This window comes from Diospyros lotus, chromosome 4 (genome assembly GCF_014633365.1).
Source record: "Diospyros lotus cultivar Yz01 chromosome 4, ASM1463336v1, whole genome shotgun sequence".
Lineage (NCBI taxonomy): Eukaryota > Viridiplantae > Streptophyta > Magnoliopsida > Ericales > Ebenaceae > Diospyros > Diospyros lotus.
Genome location: NC_068341.1, coordinates 14,812,654 through 14,830,541, shown reverse-complemented (window position 1 = coordinate 14,830,541; position 17,888 = coordinate 14,812,654). Strand labels below are relative to the sequence as shown.

Sequence of the window (17,888 nt, the reverse complement as noted above, 5' to 3'; positions counted from 1 at the left end):
GTGTGGGGGGGGGGGGGGGGGTGATGTTTATCATTATAAAGATATGGAGAGAGGTGAGTAAGAATAAGAAATTTTAGATTGTGTATTGTAGAGAGAGCCAAAGAAAGATAGGCAGTAATTATGTATTGGGATTTAAACTTTAAACGATGAGTTTGAAATGAGAGATAATAACAATTTTCTTCTTTTTATGTCTTAATGGCTTTGAGTCTTTGAGTTTAAGATCGGGTAGTCACAATGGGTTATTCATTTTTTAATTATTTATATTTATTATTACTACTACTCAGATAATATACATTTCTATAATATATTATATATTTAATTTTAAAAATTTATGAATTCTAATTGGGCCAAAATACATGAATTGTTTATTATACTTGCAACATAATTTAAAATAAAATTAGGGTAATTGAAAATATATTTAGTATTAAAATCTCTTGTAAATAGATCAATGACAAATATGTCAAATTCATTGCATAACCCCTAATTAGATTGATTTTGGTACCTAATAAAATATTGTTTAGTGTTTAAATGAACTCTCAAGATTACCTATGTATCCATAACTAAAAAGCAAAATTGAGTGTCTTATGACAAGTTAAGAGTATTAGAACATGTTTAAAGACACGTGTAAATGATTTGAAATGAAATTCTAAGGTTGTGTTCTCTTTATTGTTTTCAAGTCATTTTTAATTTTTAATTTTCTAAAATAATGAAAACGCGTTCTCTTTACTGTTTTTAAAAATATATTTTTGAAAACAAAAAAAAAATAATAAAGAAAACTCAAAATAAAAAAAAAGTTGTTTTGAGTGTTCTCATCCAAAACAAACTCAAAACTCAAAACATATTTATTTATTTGTTTATTTATATTTTATTATTGTAATGGGAAAAAAATATTATAAAATTTATTAACTTAAAAATGTATATATATTTTTAATAATATATTAACATTAAATATTTATAATTTACTTAATAATCAAATTTATTGAATAAAATATTATTAAAAAAATATTTTCAAAATTTTAAAGAGAACGCGTTTTCTAATTTTTTTGTTTTGAAAAATAATTTTTCAAAATGATAAAGAGAACGCGTTTTCAATTTTCTAAAAACAGACTAGCAAAACAGAAAACTGAAAATAAATTCAAAACTCAAAACTGAAAATTGAAAAACAAAGAGAACGCACCTTAAGTGTTTGAATCTATATCTATCGAGTAAGACATATGTTAACCTTGATTTTTAACTTATTACTTGAATATTAGACATTATTACTCAACTTATCTTATTAAATCTTAAGAATTATAGGTTTGAAGGGTGGTTAGTGTTTAACAAAACAAATTTAAAGGCTATGAAACAAACTCTCTCAAGGTTTAATCTTTGTTATTCTCATAACTTGTTAACAATTTGAGTGATACTAAGCATCTGATCATGTAATCAAGTATCATGACTCTAATGCTCCCAGGGTGCAGGTTAAGTAGTTGAGTCACGATAAATTGAGATTTGCACCAATAGGTTATGGGTTCGATTCCTTACCTTACGCAGTGAGATAAAGTCTCCACATGTAATTTATCTCCTCTAATAAAATCAAGAACACGAGTAGGGGAGGACCGCACAATAGTGATAATCTCACATATCAAGACTTTAATAAATGCTACTGGAGTATTTGCCCAAATCAAAAATATATCACTAAAGTAATTTAGGCAAATTTTGAGATAAATGTTATAAAAGTAAAGTCTCACTCAAGTATTAAGGCATATTACTTGAGTATTTTAACAAAAAATTAAGAAGATTAATAACTTAATCAAGTATCGAACAATTGATCATATGTTAATCGAGTATTGTCCATAAAATATAGCGTAGTTTTCATTTGAGGACATTACTCAAATATCGAAGTTTATTAGTTGAGTAATTGCATTAAGAAATTAAGGTTACAAAGCAACAGAAAAAGAATTAGTTGAGTTATATTTTATATTATTTCAATAACATAGAGTATTAGTTGAGTAATGTTTTACATTACTCGAGTAACATGTTGTATTAGTTAAGTAATAATTTTAGATTACTCAAGTAACCTATAAAAATTGAAAGCAAAAAAAAAAAACTAATCAAGTAATATATATTTATACTCGAATAATCTATAAAAACCGAGAGACTCAAAAAACTAGTTGAATAACATGTATTTATACTCGAGTAACCTGTAGAGAAACAAAAAGCATCAAAAGATTAATTGAATAACAAATATTTTTTACTCGATTAAGTTGAAAAGAACTTAAACTGTGTTAAGGATATTAATTGAATAACACTCATACATTACTAGAATAATACGACTCATGAAACTTGAAATTTTGTATTTATAACTGTTAGGTCTCACTTAATACAGTCTGAAATAGCATTTAATGCTCTCGAAATTGAGTATATCACACTCCTTTTAATGTGCCTTTGATTTCCTTGAGATTAAGTGCATTAACAAGATTTATTTGAAAAAAAAAAATATTTTATCAAATCATCTCCAAGGAAAAGGAAAAGAGTCGTTGCTCCTAATTTGTTTTCTAAAAGTGTTAAAGAAAGTTCACATATATATTATCCATACTAATTGCACAAAAAAAGATAATGAGAAAAAAGAACAAGGAAGTAAGAAAAAAGTTTAAAAAGAAGAAGAGCCAAACTGATGCTCATACTTTTTATCCACAAAGGGAGTTCTTCAACTTTATTTATTTTTTTCTCTATGAGATACATAAAGTATTATCTTATTTGGGTTGAGTCTATTTTCTAGGATTAAAGTGTTGAGAGTTTGTCTCTCAATTTGTACTTCATGTTCTATCTTGTAAGCTTATTACTTCAATCTTGAAAAAACATTATATGTGGGTTATTGCTTCATCCTTTTAAAGAGTATTGTAAAGGTTAATATTTGAGCTTAAGAAAAAGCATAAAGAATGATAGTGCTTGGTTCTATGTTAAAAAGCATAAGATCACTAAAAAGTGATTGTATAGAAAATAGTGTTTACCCTTTCCAAAAATACTTTGTTAGTGGATTTGAAAATCCTTGACAAATGGTCAAGGTAGTGGATACAAGCAGATTGCTGAACCACTATAAATATTGTATTGTCTTTGCTTGATTTTTTCTTTTTTATTCATTTTTGTTACTTACCTTAATCTTGTAAAATCTTTTGAAGCACAATCCACTCATTCCTTAAATTTGAATACTTAATTTTATTGTTTCTATAATTTACTCATCACAAACTTATTTTTCACTAATATTTGAGGGAAAAGCAAAATTTTCAAAAACCTAATTTATCCTTTCTTGGGTTGCCTCATTATTTGGGCCAACAAGATCAATTTCAAAATACCAAATCCATTCACATACCTAACCTAGGGAATATCTACAATACCAATAGTACCCGTAATTGGGTTATATAAATTTGTTAGAGTTTCATGGCAAACAATCAAATAGGTGCATAAGTTGTAAAAAAATGCTACTAAGAGGAAACTCAAAGATAAGATCACTTTTGAATATCTTGAATTTCATGTTGTTGTTGTTAAAATATAATAATGAATTTTGCGTATGGGAGACGATCTAAAGATAACACAATGGTGGCTTATTCGGATGATTGTGTGTAACACCCGCCTTACACGGGCACGTCACTATAAGGAAATTTTTGGGAATCTTTTTTTTTTAAAGACTGTCACACACGGCGCCATGATAACAATCTTCACATGCAAATGAAACACCCGTCACATACAATGGCCGACACCCGCGATGACTCCAAGAGTAATTTTCACATGCAGGTAAAAATCCCGAGAACCTCAGTCTTACTCGTTTAATTAACAAGATCAATAGACTTAAAACTAAACAAGATATGATATAACACAGTGGAATAAATACATCAAAATGTCGTGGCCTACCACGAGTTTCATACAAGGTGTTCCCATACCGAAATATGTAATACAAACTATCAAATAATACAGCGTTGTCATACAACTGTTCATACATATACCAAAATAAATACTAACACTCCCAAAATGGTACAAAGATTGTCCACTAAACATCGTTGGCCCCACCGGCCATATCCTCGACCTCGCAGCTGTCCCTGACTGGAAAATTGAATATTTCAGGGGCATAACCCAAGTTAGATGATAAAAACATCTAAGTGATGGCATGAAACAGTTTATACTATGCATGAATAATATATGAGCATGGCATATATAGACAATGACAACATGCAACATGTCTAACTTGAGAAATCTCCCTGACATACTCAACCTCCTGTGGAAAATCCATTCCATACACCGTTGGGGTTGACCTTGCCGCGACATACTTAATCCCTCGGGTGCCCTACCGTGTCACCCGTTCACCAGGGTTAACCTTGTCTCATTCTCAAGAAGACCTCATCCCGTCCCATACGGACCCAACAACGACACGAAAATCGACACCCCGATGATATGAAAATACACGCCATGCACCGACTCGTTTTTAAAAGTAAAGACAATTGACGCAATATATCACATGTTAAATATGCAAATGACGCCACAATGTACATAAGTGTAACGCCTTTGTAAAACAACCCAGATTCAGGATGGTATAACCGCTCACTAAAACCGGTCCGATCATGTGAATCCTAAGCTCGGGAGAGTAAAACCACTCACTAGAACCCACTACACACACTCCAAAACATATTCAAGACAAGATAAAGTTAGAATCAAACCACTCACCTCAATTTGGAAAAGTCTGGATTTTGCCTCGAAAAATGTGTCACTCCTCGAAAATCGTGCAATCCTTCTTTTCAATATAGCAATCGTCTCCTATTCACCATTAGGACCTTAGAAATCAATATTTCTATTTTTTTCCTTAATTTTTCCTATTTTCTCCTTTTTTTAAACATTTTTCCCTCTCAGAAAACTATAATAAATACCAAACACCCAATTTTTCCAAATATTTTTACATAAACCATCCTAAAATAATTTTATAAAAATTATAAAATTAAAATCAATGAAAACTTGGATCTCACGCGCCCTCACGCGCTGGTGCATAGGTGTAGCTGGGGCCCGCACGTGCACACATGCGTCTGGTTTTTCAAGTCGTCTTTTCCGGCCTTCTTCTCCAGCGACGGTGACCGATGCTCGATCTGATTGCAAGGCCTTGAAGCTCTTGGAGAGGCGACCTCGATGGAACCTTTGCACGGCCAAAACAGTCGCAGGAAAATGCCTTAAAGGGCGGTTGCAGGCCGCGGTCCGGCGAAGCCCAATTTTTTGGCCAACCCCCTAAAACCCCACTTATCCTATACCAAAAGCCTCCAAATTTCCCAGAAATTATCCTCACAACCCAATGATCAAAAGCCCCTTATCCCTTAAGCTCGATTCAAGCAAAAACAAGAGAAATTTTGGTCGTTCTTGATTTTGAAACCCTCGGCCTCCTCCCGCTTTTATACTCGATCCCGACCCAATTTTTCACCACCAATCGATTGCTCTTATCCCCTTAACCCTAGATCTAGCCTCCTAACCAATTAAGAAGCACCAAATCGAGAGCTAGAACTCTCGAAAAATTCGGCCAAATCAGAAATCTTTTCTCCATTATTTCCAATCACATCAAGGCCATTTTTCGGCCAATGGTAGCCACAAACCACCCCATCATCACTTGGAGACCTCCCTAGCCCTTCCAGGCAACCTTCTCGATGCCCCCAAGTGGCTGGCCGATGGCCACAGTGCGGCCGGTCGGATTCACACTATGCAATTTTTGAAAAATTGCATTTTAGCCCCTAGCTAACTTTTAATTGCATTTTCTCCCAATCCTAGATACCTCTAGACTATCTAACACTTTCACTACTACCCATAAGTTCCATATTTTTCATTTTCCTTAAAAAATTTTGAAGAACTTGCCATTTCGACCTCCCTCGGGTAATTTACAAAATCTGCACTTTTGCCCGAATGCCCCTAATTGCATGTTTTTTTACTTCAAACCTTCAAAACTCTCTTGATTTTGTCGAATATCACTTATTTGAACAATTTTACCTTTATTGGCTTGCTTGACATAGTCCCTCATCCTTCGGTTTCATTTTGAATATTACACAAAAGCTCGAAACTTTAATAAATACCGATTTTGATCTCATAATTTCTAAAAATGCTTATAATATTGAACACTGGATATTACAATGTGTGACTAACTGGAGCGATTGATGACTCTCCCGGGGTGGAACGATAATGATAGATGACTCATTCGAGTGATGGATGACCTGTCGAGAAATAAAATCAATTAGAGGCGCGGGTGATGATCCCCACGCAGACTCTTCGATACTTAAGTTAGCATCTCAAAAGTATGGAATAATTGAATGCAAAAAGAAAATATGAGTATAAGAGACGACATACTGTGCAATTTTGTTCACCCCATTTAACGGGGGTGAACATAACCTCCGTCAAATTTGTGGGGCCTAATGCTTTGAATACTAAGATTCTTCCTCATTTTCTCTCCTCTCATTTCTCATTTCTCCTCTCTTTCCCCTTCCCTCTTCTTTTCCAATAAGCCCCTCACCGTCTTACCTAGTGTAACACCCCTAACTTTAAAATAACTAATTTATGGGTTATATGTAATTTTTATTATATAATGAATTATATAAATTATATAAGTGTAAAATATATATATGTATGGCGGTGCATGAACTTGGAGGCCAAGTTTTCTTGAAATTTAAATAGAGAGAGAGAGAGCGATAAAGGCTCAGGCAGAGCTTTTGGCCATGAGAGATGAGAGATTGAGGGAGAGTGATAAAGCTGGAGAGGCTGGTGGCTGGCCGATCGTGAGGTGATAGCCGGAGGCAACGCTGGAAACTGCCATGACTGACGATGATGCTGGGTGGAGCAGCAGCTCAGGATGGTGGTGGCCTGTGGTGGTAGCGACGTCAGTGGCTGGAGCAGCAAGGGCAGCAGAGGCCATAGCCACCGCGAGAGGTGGTCGAACAGCAGTGCACTGCTATGCGCAGAAGGCTGCAGTCAATGGTGGCCGACGGCAACCCAAAGCTGCGATTGATGGTCGCGCGGTGGCAGGGTGCGAGCGGACTGGTGCACGCGTAGGAGGAAGAAGAAGAGGGAAGAAAGAAAAGAAAAAGGAAAAAAGAAATAAAAGAAAATGAAAAAAAATATGGAAAAATAACTAGAAATTGAAAAATTGAGAAAAATTCTAGAAGTTAATTTGAGGCTCGAGGAACGTGCCAAAGGCTCGAAAATAGGGATTTGGACACGAGATGGCAGTTTAGAAGGCAGCGCCAAGTGGATGTTTTCTCGATTTCTTCACCAGATTGATCGAGGTAAGGGTTTAATATGCTTTGTGTGTAAATTGCTTTAATCATGACTTGCATAAGACATTGAGGAAGTGTCTAGGCATGGGGCTATAGATAATGGATCGTGTGAGTCTCGAGATGAGGTCCTAGATGGAATTGGTGGGGCCACCAAAAGTCGGACCAAGGTGCGGTGGACAGGCTTGTATCCATGTTGCACTTCATTTTTATCTATGATGTCATGCTCATTAATTTACTACATTGCATATTGCCTTTACTGAGTCCCCAAATTCACTCCATTTACCCCCACTAACCCAACAAGTGGCTCAGGGTCTAGGAAAGGAAGACGGTGTTGGTAGAAGAGTAATCGGTTAACTGTGATTGCAAACGGTGAGAACGTGGGTTGAATTCCTGTGTCACTTATGTAATATATAAATGATTTGTGTTTAACTTGATTTGTGTTTAACTACAGGTGACGACTTCGATTTAAATGAAATTTTCCTAAGATCAAGTTAAGGTTCCCACTATGAGTAATTCAAAGTGTGTGTGTGAACCGATCAACCGCGGTCGGAATTATAAGATATGCTTAACTGTTGGAGTATTTTCTTGGGCGTGTTGGTATTTATTTATTTATTTTATTTGAAATTGAATTTATATTTTAATGGCCTAATCGGGTACGAGAATCGGGTGAATTTTCGCTACCTATGCATTCTACACCTGAGTTCTCAACACTTGAAGGTGGCAAAGCTTGGACCCCACCCAGGGTGCCCATATTATTTTTATACTTTATGTCGACAGGGCATAACCGTCATTCGAGATAGGCCGGGGTTGTAATCGCGAGTTACGGTGGCACCTGGTAGTAGGGCCAGGACATCACACCTAGTCTCGTCATTGCATCCTTGCTGACCATCGTTGCATCCTCCTTCTTCGTGGCAGTCGACGTGCGAGAGACGACAAAGCAGTGACAAGAGAAATGCGATGATAGGCTTGTTGGAAAAGAAAAGGGAATAGGATAGAAAAGAGAGGAAATATGAGAAGAGATGAGAGGCCCCGATAGTTTTTTGATGGGGGTTATGTTTACCCTAATTAAAGGGCAAATGACCACGTGGCGCAATCTCCTTCCTCCGATTCCTTCGCTTATTTTTTGCCGATCTATTATGTATCTTTTATTTTACATGGCATATCAATTGCTCCCTACTCTTTTGTCCGAGAGTCCCGAACGAAAAAGTTTCTTGCCTTGTGAATCTCATGCGTGACTTCCTTTTACTTCTTTCTCTTTTAGCTCTTCTCAATGTAAGTAACTATTTAGGTCTCATGGTCATTTTAGTTCTCTAAATCATTTTGAGTCTCTAAATCATTTGTAGCTCTGGCATTTTCGTATTTTAACTTCTCATAAACGTCAATGGCTTAGAGATGATGAGGCAGATGCTTTGGAAGATGCATGTTGTGCTGAAGCTTCTACCCTCGTAGTAGAGATCCCCGTGTTCAATACTCTATCCCCCGAGAGCATAGACACGACTCCTTCATGCGCTCCCGACTCTTGAGGGGGCAAGGGCTCTTCTTTTTCTTAACTCTAGTGATGCTTGTTGAAGACTAAATACTTTACGGGAAAGATCTTCAAATCTGCTCAAAAGTATTAGGCACAGACTTAGTGACTGAACTCGGTGTTGACTCATATACATGTCTATATTTCGTTGGGATGGGCATTGGCATATTGTGAACTTTCCCCAAACCATGGACGATCTTGAGTAGGCGCTTGTGGATGTTAGTTGACTTCTTAAATGATCGAAAATTTATGACGATAGAAAATTGGGATGACCTTCTATGCCAATTTATCCACCAGTAGTTTGACTTTGGGGTTTGAATTATTGGACCGCAAGGTTAACCATGGGCAACTTTATTTCCTATGGTGGTCCTTTGATAATTTTGCGACCTTTTGCCTTTGGGTTGGTCACATCGTCTTGTTAACAAAAGAGCCATTGAGACAACTAGTGGTTCATTACTAAGACGAATAAGGTATGTTGTTTGGCAGGGCCATTTTTAACTCTTCATCAGGGCTAAGCAAAGTATGTTGCTTATGAAATTATTGATGTTCCATTTCTTTGTTGTTGGGTTATAATGGGCTTGCCTTTTCTCATTGTCGGGTTATGTGCAGAACAGTAGACTTTGTTTTCCTCATTATCGAGTTGTGCGCGGGGCAACGATTTTATTTTTCCTTCATTGTCGGGCTATGCACGGGACAATAGGCTTGTTTTTCTCTTCATTAACAGGATATAAGTAGGGCAACGTGTTTTTTTGTTTTTACCTCGTTGTCGAGTTGTTAACGGGACAACAAGTCTTTAGTTTTCATCTCATTAGATTTTTAGTGAGGCAACAAGCTTGTGTTTTTCTCGTTGGCGGCCATGTGGCGCAGTCTCTCTCCTCTAATTCCTCCACTTATTTTTTGCTTATCTATTTTGTATCTTTTATTTTGTAGGGCATATCACATGTCATTTGAATTATCGTGTTGATGGTTGCTTCTTTTTATTATTAAGCATATATTATAAGATAAAATATCAAGTAAAATCATTATATTTTAAATTTAAAATCACATTGACAATTATGATAGATATAATCTTAATGTCACTAACGGCATTAAGAATGTCCACTCTATTTATAATCAAACCCTATTACAAAAATAAGACTTGAAATAAGTTTCCAAATCCACTAGATAAGAGGGTGTTAATGATCATTATCTAGACTTTTTGTGTTATGAAACATTTGCAAGTGTGTGAGATTCATTCAAATTTGGATTTGGGGTTCAATAATTTATGTGTTTATGACCGTGTGAGTCCTTTGAAGTTGGATTGGGGTGATTGTGACAGTGTATGGTTATTTAAATCTAAATTAGAGTTTAATTTAAACATTTGAGATTAATATGGTTAAAATACTGTGAATGATGTTGAGACATATATCTAATGATTAATATTTAAATTTAAAAATATAATGATTTATTTTATTATTTTTAATGTGTAATGTTCAATTTAACCTCAAATAAAAAAAAATATAATAACTTATTTAAAATTCTAATCCTAATAGTTATTATTGTCATAATACTTACTACTGTATAAAAGTTTAATACTTTATAAAAAGAATGAGTCACTTTTAAGGCGTAACAGACACAATGATCCCCAAAAGGACAAAACATGTAATCGACACGAGTCGCTCTCTCTCTCTCTCTCTCTCTCTCTCTCTAGAAAATAATATACCAAACCTTCAAACCCTATACAGGCCCCTTCATTTCCGATGATAAATCGAGTCTCCAAACCAGCCTTCGGAGATTTCTACTGTTCTCTCTCTCTCCGGTTCGTCGATCTTCCAGCGTGCAGCCGATTTTCGATCCCACCAGCGTTTTCACATCCCGCGTCTTCTCGATCTGCCAGGAAAGGTTCTTTCTCTTGCCCTAGTTTTTTCACATCTTCTTCATTTATTCGGTGTATCTGGACATTGATCAACGTTTTTGTTTTGTTCTATTCTTGACGCACGGGGTAATTTTGTGGTGTTTTTGAATGAATGTACTTAATCATCATCTTTACCCTTAATTTCAGGTTAGCAGAAATGGTAGAAAATTAGCATACATGGGAGATTTCTGTAAGGAACTGAATTGGTGACATCTATTTGAAGTTGGTTTCATTTGGTCGGACGATTATTCGAAGTGTTATGCGATTATGAGGAAGAAGAGGAAAGGCAGTGAAATTTTAAACCCTAATCCAGAGGCGGAAATTTTTGAATCAATCCGTGATAAGCGATTATCATTATCGAATTTGAAGTTCCATTATTCCTTGGAAGATTATGCAAGGTTGAAGAAGAGGTGCAAGGAAGATGTGGATGACGAGCCTGCTGGATCATGTAAAAGTAGACTCGTGGGTATTGCTGCTACAGCTCCACCTTGTGGAACATCTTCATTGGTCTTGCCAGGAAGGGGCTTGAAGAGGAAGATAGGGTGTATTGATGTGGCCACTCAAATAGGTAACAAAAATAAGATTGAGGATGATTATGTAATGGGTGCCACAATTGGGAAAGGTAAATTCGGTTCTGTTTCGTTGTGTTCGAATAGGGCTACCGGAATGGAATTTGCATGTAAGACTCTTATAAAAGGGGAGGAGACAGTTCACCGTGAAGTGGAGATTATGCAACATTTGTCAGGCCATCCAGGTGTCGTGACATTGGAGGCAGTTTATGAGGATTCAGAATGTTTTCATCTTGTGATGGAGTTGTGTTCGGGTGGTCGGTTGATTGATCAGATCGCCAAGGAGGTTCAATATTCTGAGCACCGGTCTGCTAATATATTCAAGGAATTGATGCTGGTGATTAAGTATTGTCATGAGATGGGAGTTGTACACAGGGATATAAAACCTGAGAATATTCTTCTCACAACTTCAGGGAAGATAAAGCTTGCAGATTTTGGTTTGGCCATGAGGGTTGCAAATGGTAAGTATCTGACGCCTCCCTTACATAATGTTGTAATATTTTCTTGTTCTTGATATTCTTAACACTCTGCAAGCTGCAGTTTTGGGCGCTGGTTATTGATCTTAATATGACTAATATTCTTTTCCGTTGCACTTGCCCACTTCTTTCTCCCCTTCCCCCATCCCGCACCCCTAGGGTCATTTTAGTGTTTCTGCATTTTATTCTTATCAATTAATCAAATAAAATATTCTGTGACTTGCTGTTAAGAAAAGTGTTACAAGTTTTTGGAGCCTTCAACTGAAATTCCACTGAGTTATGTAATTTAATATGATTCTTTTGGATAATAAGCTGACAGTAGAAGTTTCACAACGGAAATCATTATTTGGTCTAAGGATTTTTGTCATTTTAACCCTGGTGAGTGTGTGTTATTCTCCATTTACCCTTGGCAGGATGTATTGTTCTCCATTTCTTTGTGCATTTTTTATATTATTGAAGGTGGAAGTTTAGCTATAGGTGCTTCATTTTCTACCAGCATAAGCAAGACTGCAACGTGTCACTTGCACTGCTACATGTGGCACTTGCCAATCAGCTCTAACTCCTAGTATGCCAGCAAGCACATATGCACATTGGGATTATGATATAACTGCAGTGCTAGGAAAATAATACAAAGAACCAATAATTTACATCAAACAAGGTTGTCAAACTCTTATAAAAAGAAATCAATAAAAACAGTACAATTGGTGAAGAGGGGTTTCAAACATTACACTCTCCATTAATAACATTTTTAGTTATTCCAAGAGTAACAAGAACAAAAGATGCCCTTCCTCAAGGAATCATATGACTCTTCAAAAAATAAAATAAAATATAAAGCTCAAAATTAGGTAGATGCTTGACAAGTGGAGAAAGAGCACTCTAATGCCCATTTATGAAGATAAAGGAGATGGAAATTTGTAAAGATTATAAACTGACCAAACTAATGAACCGCATGTGAAACTTTAAGGGAATGATGAGCAAATGTTGAGGAGAAAAACTTGGGTATTTAGAGATTAATTTTGTTTTATGCGTAGCAGGTCAACAATGAAGGTTCTCTACTTACTAAGGCGTTGAATGGAAATATTCAGAGAAGTTGAAAAAAATTGGAAATGGTGTTTACAGAATTACAAAATTCTATGACAGAGTATGCCAAGAAGTTTTAGAGGGTTTTAGAGAAGAAAGGCTTTCAAATTGCTCATATTCACGTTAGTAAAGACATATACCTTTGTTTAGAAATGTGTATTAAAATTTGTAGAAGAGATACTAAGACTATTCCAATTACAATTAGATTACATCAAGGATTGGCATTGGACCTTTCTTTTTGCTTTTGTGATTTATGAACTCATAAAGCACATCTAAGAAGTGTTCCTTATAATGCAAGGTAAGTAGATTAAAACTTGAATATATGGAATATAAGTATAATGAAATTAGAAGTGTGGTTAATGTTGTAAACTTGTGGTAAGACTTGAAGATTTGTTCTTAGAAAATCAGTTTCTCAATTAATTGTTCAAAAAGAAAGGAATGGTATAGTAAAAGGATGTTGAAAAATCAAAATCGGATGATTAAAATGAAAAAGTGCATTTAAAATTTTATGTGATAATAAAATTCTTCTAAAGTTAAATTAGAAGTTTTATCAAACAGTTATATAAAGTTATCTTTATAGTATGACTTGGAATTTTGGGTAATTAAGTACTGACACTCACAAAATATAAGTTTAATTAATATGGACATGTTTTATTGGATGTACAACCATATAAGAAAAGACAAAATTATGAACAAAAAATTATTTGTAATAAAGTTAGAGTGGCATCTATTGAAGATAAGAAATGTAAGACATGATTAAGATGATTTGGCTATTTGAGAATGAAGACCAGTAGTTGTACCTATGCGGCAAGTGGATGGAATAGGAAAGTTTGTAGTAAAACACGTAGAGGAAACCAAGAAAAAGTCTTGGTGAAAAATGTTCTTAAAATGGCTTTATGGAAGATACAACAATGTATAGAGATAACCAGAGAGTTAGAATTTTGTTGCTGACCTAGCCTAATGGAATTAAGGCTTGCAATATTGTTGGTGTGCTAAAATTAAGTTATATCTTATATACAGAAAAAAGTCTTAAATCTAACAGGCCTGGGTTACTTGGGAAAATATGCATGAAGTCTCTCATATTTGTACTTGTTTGGCACAAGTAATAGACAAGTATGTCAAGCACCTCAAGCAAGCATGCCTACAAGTTAAGCTAACACATTAAGTAAGCATCTTGTGGCTAGCACTCCATTTTTTTTCTTAGCATGCATGCTAGCATACGGCACACAAGCCATGAGAGGGTGTTATGGTCTGATTTCTGACAATCTCTCCCCCTTAAAGGGTTACTGGAGTAAAGAAATAAAAGCAATGTGATGGAATAGCAATCCTGGAGTGGCTGCAATTGGAAATGATAATTTGCTTTTCTATAGACTGCATCTCCTCTGTGACATGTTTAAGAGTTCAATGCTTCAAGCTGTTTACCTTGGTTATCATGTGCAGTCTTAGTGCACAAATAAGTCCGTTATGTACACTATCCTTTGTAGAGAAATTGTCATCTTAGCGTGGATGTATCCAACAATAAACCTTCTGTATGGATGTTGCAGAAACTTCCAACTGGAATGATGTGGCTATTATTTCATCCACTTACTGCAAAAGAGAGACCGTGCCTCATAATTACAAAAATGTCATTTTCACATCATTTTGGTGTTGCTTCCTGTGAATAATGTATGAATATCCTGTCCTTTCCTTTAAATTCCCTACTGTGGGGTTAGTGGTTGTTAGCTTAGGGGTGTTTTGTTGAGATTGCAGGAGTGAGATGTTTCTTTAGTTACACAATGCTCTTACCAGCATATACCTAATTCCTTTTATGGTCCCTACATAAAACATCTGTTTTTTCTATACCTTCTCCTCAGTATCTCCCAAATTCAGGAACCTTTGGACTGCCATGAAGTCCAGTCCCACTGGCATGCTCATTTCATATGTTTTTCTCCCTTTCCTCCTCCTTCTCTCTTCAATTTTCTTTGAAAAATGCATAAGAGGAGTCTATATTTTGTTATTGTGTAAATTAGATAAAGTACCCTTAAGGTATATGGCCAAATTACACGACACCCCTTCGTCTTCAAAAATTAACCATGCTTGTTAGTGTTTGTTGACTGATGGACTTAATGGCAACTATGAAAAGATTATTTTGCCCTTATTAGGCTTCATATAAGATTGAGAAACATAAAAGTATTTAAAAATTACAAAATACATTTTAATTGATTATTTTATCTTCACCTTCTTTTCCTCCAGTTAAAATTTCCACTGCCAGCAAACCAAGTATGAACCAGATCCTCTCTCTCTCTCTCTCTCTCATCTGTTTTTGTCCCTTGTCCATTTCTTTCATCTTTTTCTTCATTGTCTCAGAACCCAGAGTGGGTTAGCTGGACCTAGATCCTGATCTAGTTTCACAAAGAACTCCTATTGCATATTCAGGTTGAACCCAAATCCCGATGATCTGGTTTGCAAGCTTAGATGCCGATTTGGATGTGTTAAGACTTAAGAGTTAACCACTGCTGGCATACTAGATGTGGGTTCAGTTGGCCAATCCTCCTGCTTATTTGCTGCTACTGTTTCTTCTTTTTGGTGAACCCCACCATCTGTGCTGCATTGGGTTGAGCGATTATGATTGTTGGTGAGTTTTTGATGATGATTTTGGTTAGTTTTTTAGTTCATAAGTTAATTAAAAGATTTTGTTGGTTAATTATACTTTGTAGGGTAGATTTGGAAGTTATAAAAACATTGTATGCTGACTAGGTGAATATCATTTGGTCAATTGACTGTTCCTTAATGGGAGATAAACTGTTAAAAAATTTGGAAATAAGTGGTAATCATTGTATATTTTGAAATGAAGAGGTGCTATGTGATCACGAAGAATCCAATAGAGACAGGATTGAGTTTGCTTGGCCCTCTTTAAATTGAGGATCCCAAAGTTAAACTGTAAAAATTAGGAAAATTGTTTATGCTACAAGGAAGTTTCAGAAGCTTTTAAAGTCCTAAAGAGTTAGCAACTGAAGATAGGCTGTCCTCTCCTTGCATCACTGTGGCAGTTGTGACATATGTTCTTAGGAACAAAAGTATACTTAAGCTGTTCTCGGTATGTTCTTAACATTATATTGACAAGAGTGGGCACCCCTTATCCGTTAACAAGAAGTCCATGTCAGGGTCTCTGTTCATGACCAAATTTTAGGAAATTGAGTGTGGTTGTATTAGTTTTCCATTTATTTTTTTTTTAAGTGTAGCTTTGTGCATGCATATTTCTACCTTTTTTTGGTTCAGCATTATCATGCACATTGAATTCTTTTGGGGGAGAAAGGGTTTCTTACTTTCTTTATTTGCTAATCTGCTATGAATCTTTCTAATGCTGTACAGGCTATCGCATGCGTTTTATGCTGTACAAGCTATTATTATTGTTCCCATTGGCTGTCTTGTGATATGTGCTGTGTAGGATATGGGCTTCATGAACTGTACATTGTTGTTTTTGAACATATTTTGCACTACAATGTCTTGTCTCAGTCTTCTAGTGTTCATTTATAGAAGATCTTAGATAATACTTGTGGTAATATCATCAATAAACTGCTAATACTTTGAATATAAAGTCAGTTAACAAATTTTACAGATGGGGATAAACCCAGTCTACATGGCTCCGTATTTTCCCATCTAATGAATAGCTCTGCCTTTTTTTTTTCCTCTCCAACTTGCTTGTAAAATGATGTGGTTTCTACGTTACAGGCCAGAGATTGACTGGTTTGGCTGGGAGCCCTGCTTATGTTGCCCCAGAAGTGTTGTTAGGCAATTATTCTGAGAAAGTGGATATATGGAGTGCTGGTGTCCTGCTGCACGTGCTGCTGACTGGTGCCCTCCCATTTCAAGGAGACTCATTAGAAGCAGTTTTTGAGGCAATCAAGAATGTGAAGCTTGATTTCCATTCTGGGATATGGGAATCTATATCTAAACCTGCACGGGATCTGATTGAGCGCATTCTTACCAGGGATGTTGCAGCAAGGATAACTGCAGATGAAGTGCTAAGTAAGCTGCTTTTGTTTAGTTGATGGCCATGTTTTCACTTCCAAGTGTAGAACAAGCTGCTTTTGTTTCACTTAATATGGCAAGTTGCACGGAAAAGGACTGACCCCTCCTCATGCCAAAGCCATTTTGCCCACCTGTTTCACTTAATATGGCAAGTTGCACGGAAAAGGACTGACCCCTCCTCTTGCCAAAGCCATTTTGCTCACCTCATTCACCTCCACTGACCAGTTTATCATTTTAAACGAAGAATAGGCTGCTTTCGTTCACTTAACATGGCAAGTATGAGAATGAAAAATAACTGGCGTCACCTTTTGCCGAGTAATTTTGGCTGCCTCATACACTTCCACTTGCGTTTAACATCTTTAAGCATCACTCAGTTCTTTATGATATTTTTAGGTCTTTACCCATCGATCCATCTGTGTTCTTTCAGGGCATCCATGGATATTGTTCTATACTGAGCGCACGTTAAGGATACTATCTATCAAATCAAAATCAAAAGGTCAGTCGATACAACCGTCCCAGCAACTATCCCATACAAACAGACTCGGGCAGGATCAAAGCAGGACAGCCCGTGGATTTTCCAGGGACGGTGCTAGTACATCGTCATTGTCGCCTGGCATTTCGTGTTGCAGGACAGAAGAGGAGGAGGAGGAGGACGGTGATTTAGTCGATGCACTTGCAGTAGCTATTTCACACGTGAGGATTTCCGAACCGAAGAGGAGCAGGCTGTGTAGCCCAACGAACCCTATAAGAGAGCAGTGTTCATCTAACATGAAGGCTAACAATCTCTGCAAAGCATTTTGATTCTGACACATAGACAGACAGCTGACCAACTGATGCTGCCGCCCTCCAACCGAGACCCCCCGCCACGGCCACCGCCCCCTTTTTAATTGGGGATCTGAATATTACCCCTCTTGGAATATGTTTGTTCCATTTTCATTTGGTGTTTGTAGTAGTAACCTACTTGACCTGGCAATTTCCCTAACCTGACAATTGAATAATCTGATGTACAGGTAATGTGTAAATAGTGCGTTCGGATAATTGCATCACCAGCCCATTATTCTA

At 36.2% G+C, this 17,888-nt stretch overlaps 1 protein-coding gene across 1 annotated transcript; it reads left to right on the top strand.

Moving 5' to 3' along the window:
• Positions 1-10,425: 10,425 nt before the first annotated feature.
• LOC127799295 (serine/threonine-protein kinase PEPKR2) lies at positions 10,426-17,762 on the top strand. Its single transcript, XM_052333212.1, has 4 exons — positions 10,426-10,677; positions 10,838-11,720; positions 16,527-16,823; positions 17,254-17,762. The coding sequence occupies exons 2-4, from the start codon at positions 10,958-10,960 to the stop codon at positions 17,625-17,627; spliced, it is 1,434 nt and encodes a 477-aa protein (XP_052189172.1). The 5' UTR covers positions 10,426-10,677; positions 10,838-10,957; the 3' UTR covers positions 17,628-17,762.
• The last annotated feature ends 126 nt before the right edge of the window (positions 17,763-17,888 follow it).

Coding starts and splice junctions, on each gene's coding strand:
- LOC127799295 (XM_052333212.1), top strand. CDS start 10,958: ATGAGGAAGAAGAGGAAAGGCAGTGAAATTTTAAACCCTAATCCAGAG. Junction 11,721..16,526: donor GGCCATGAGGGTTGCAAATG/GTAAGTATCTGA, acceptor TCTACGTTACAG/GCCAGAGATTGACTGGTTTG. Junction 16,824..17,253: donor AACTGCAGATGAAGTGCTAA/GTAAGCTGCTTT, acceptor GTGTTCTTTCAG/GGCATCCATGGATATTGTTC.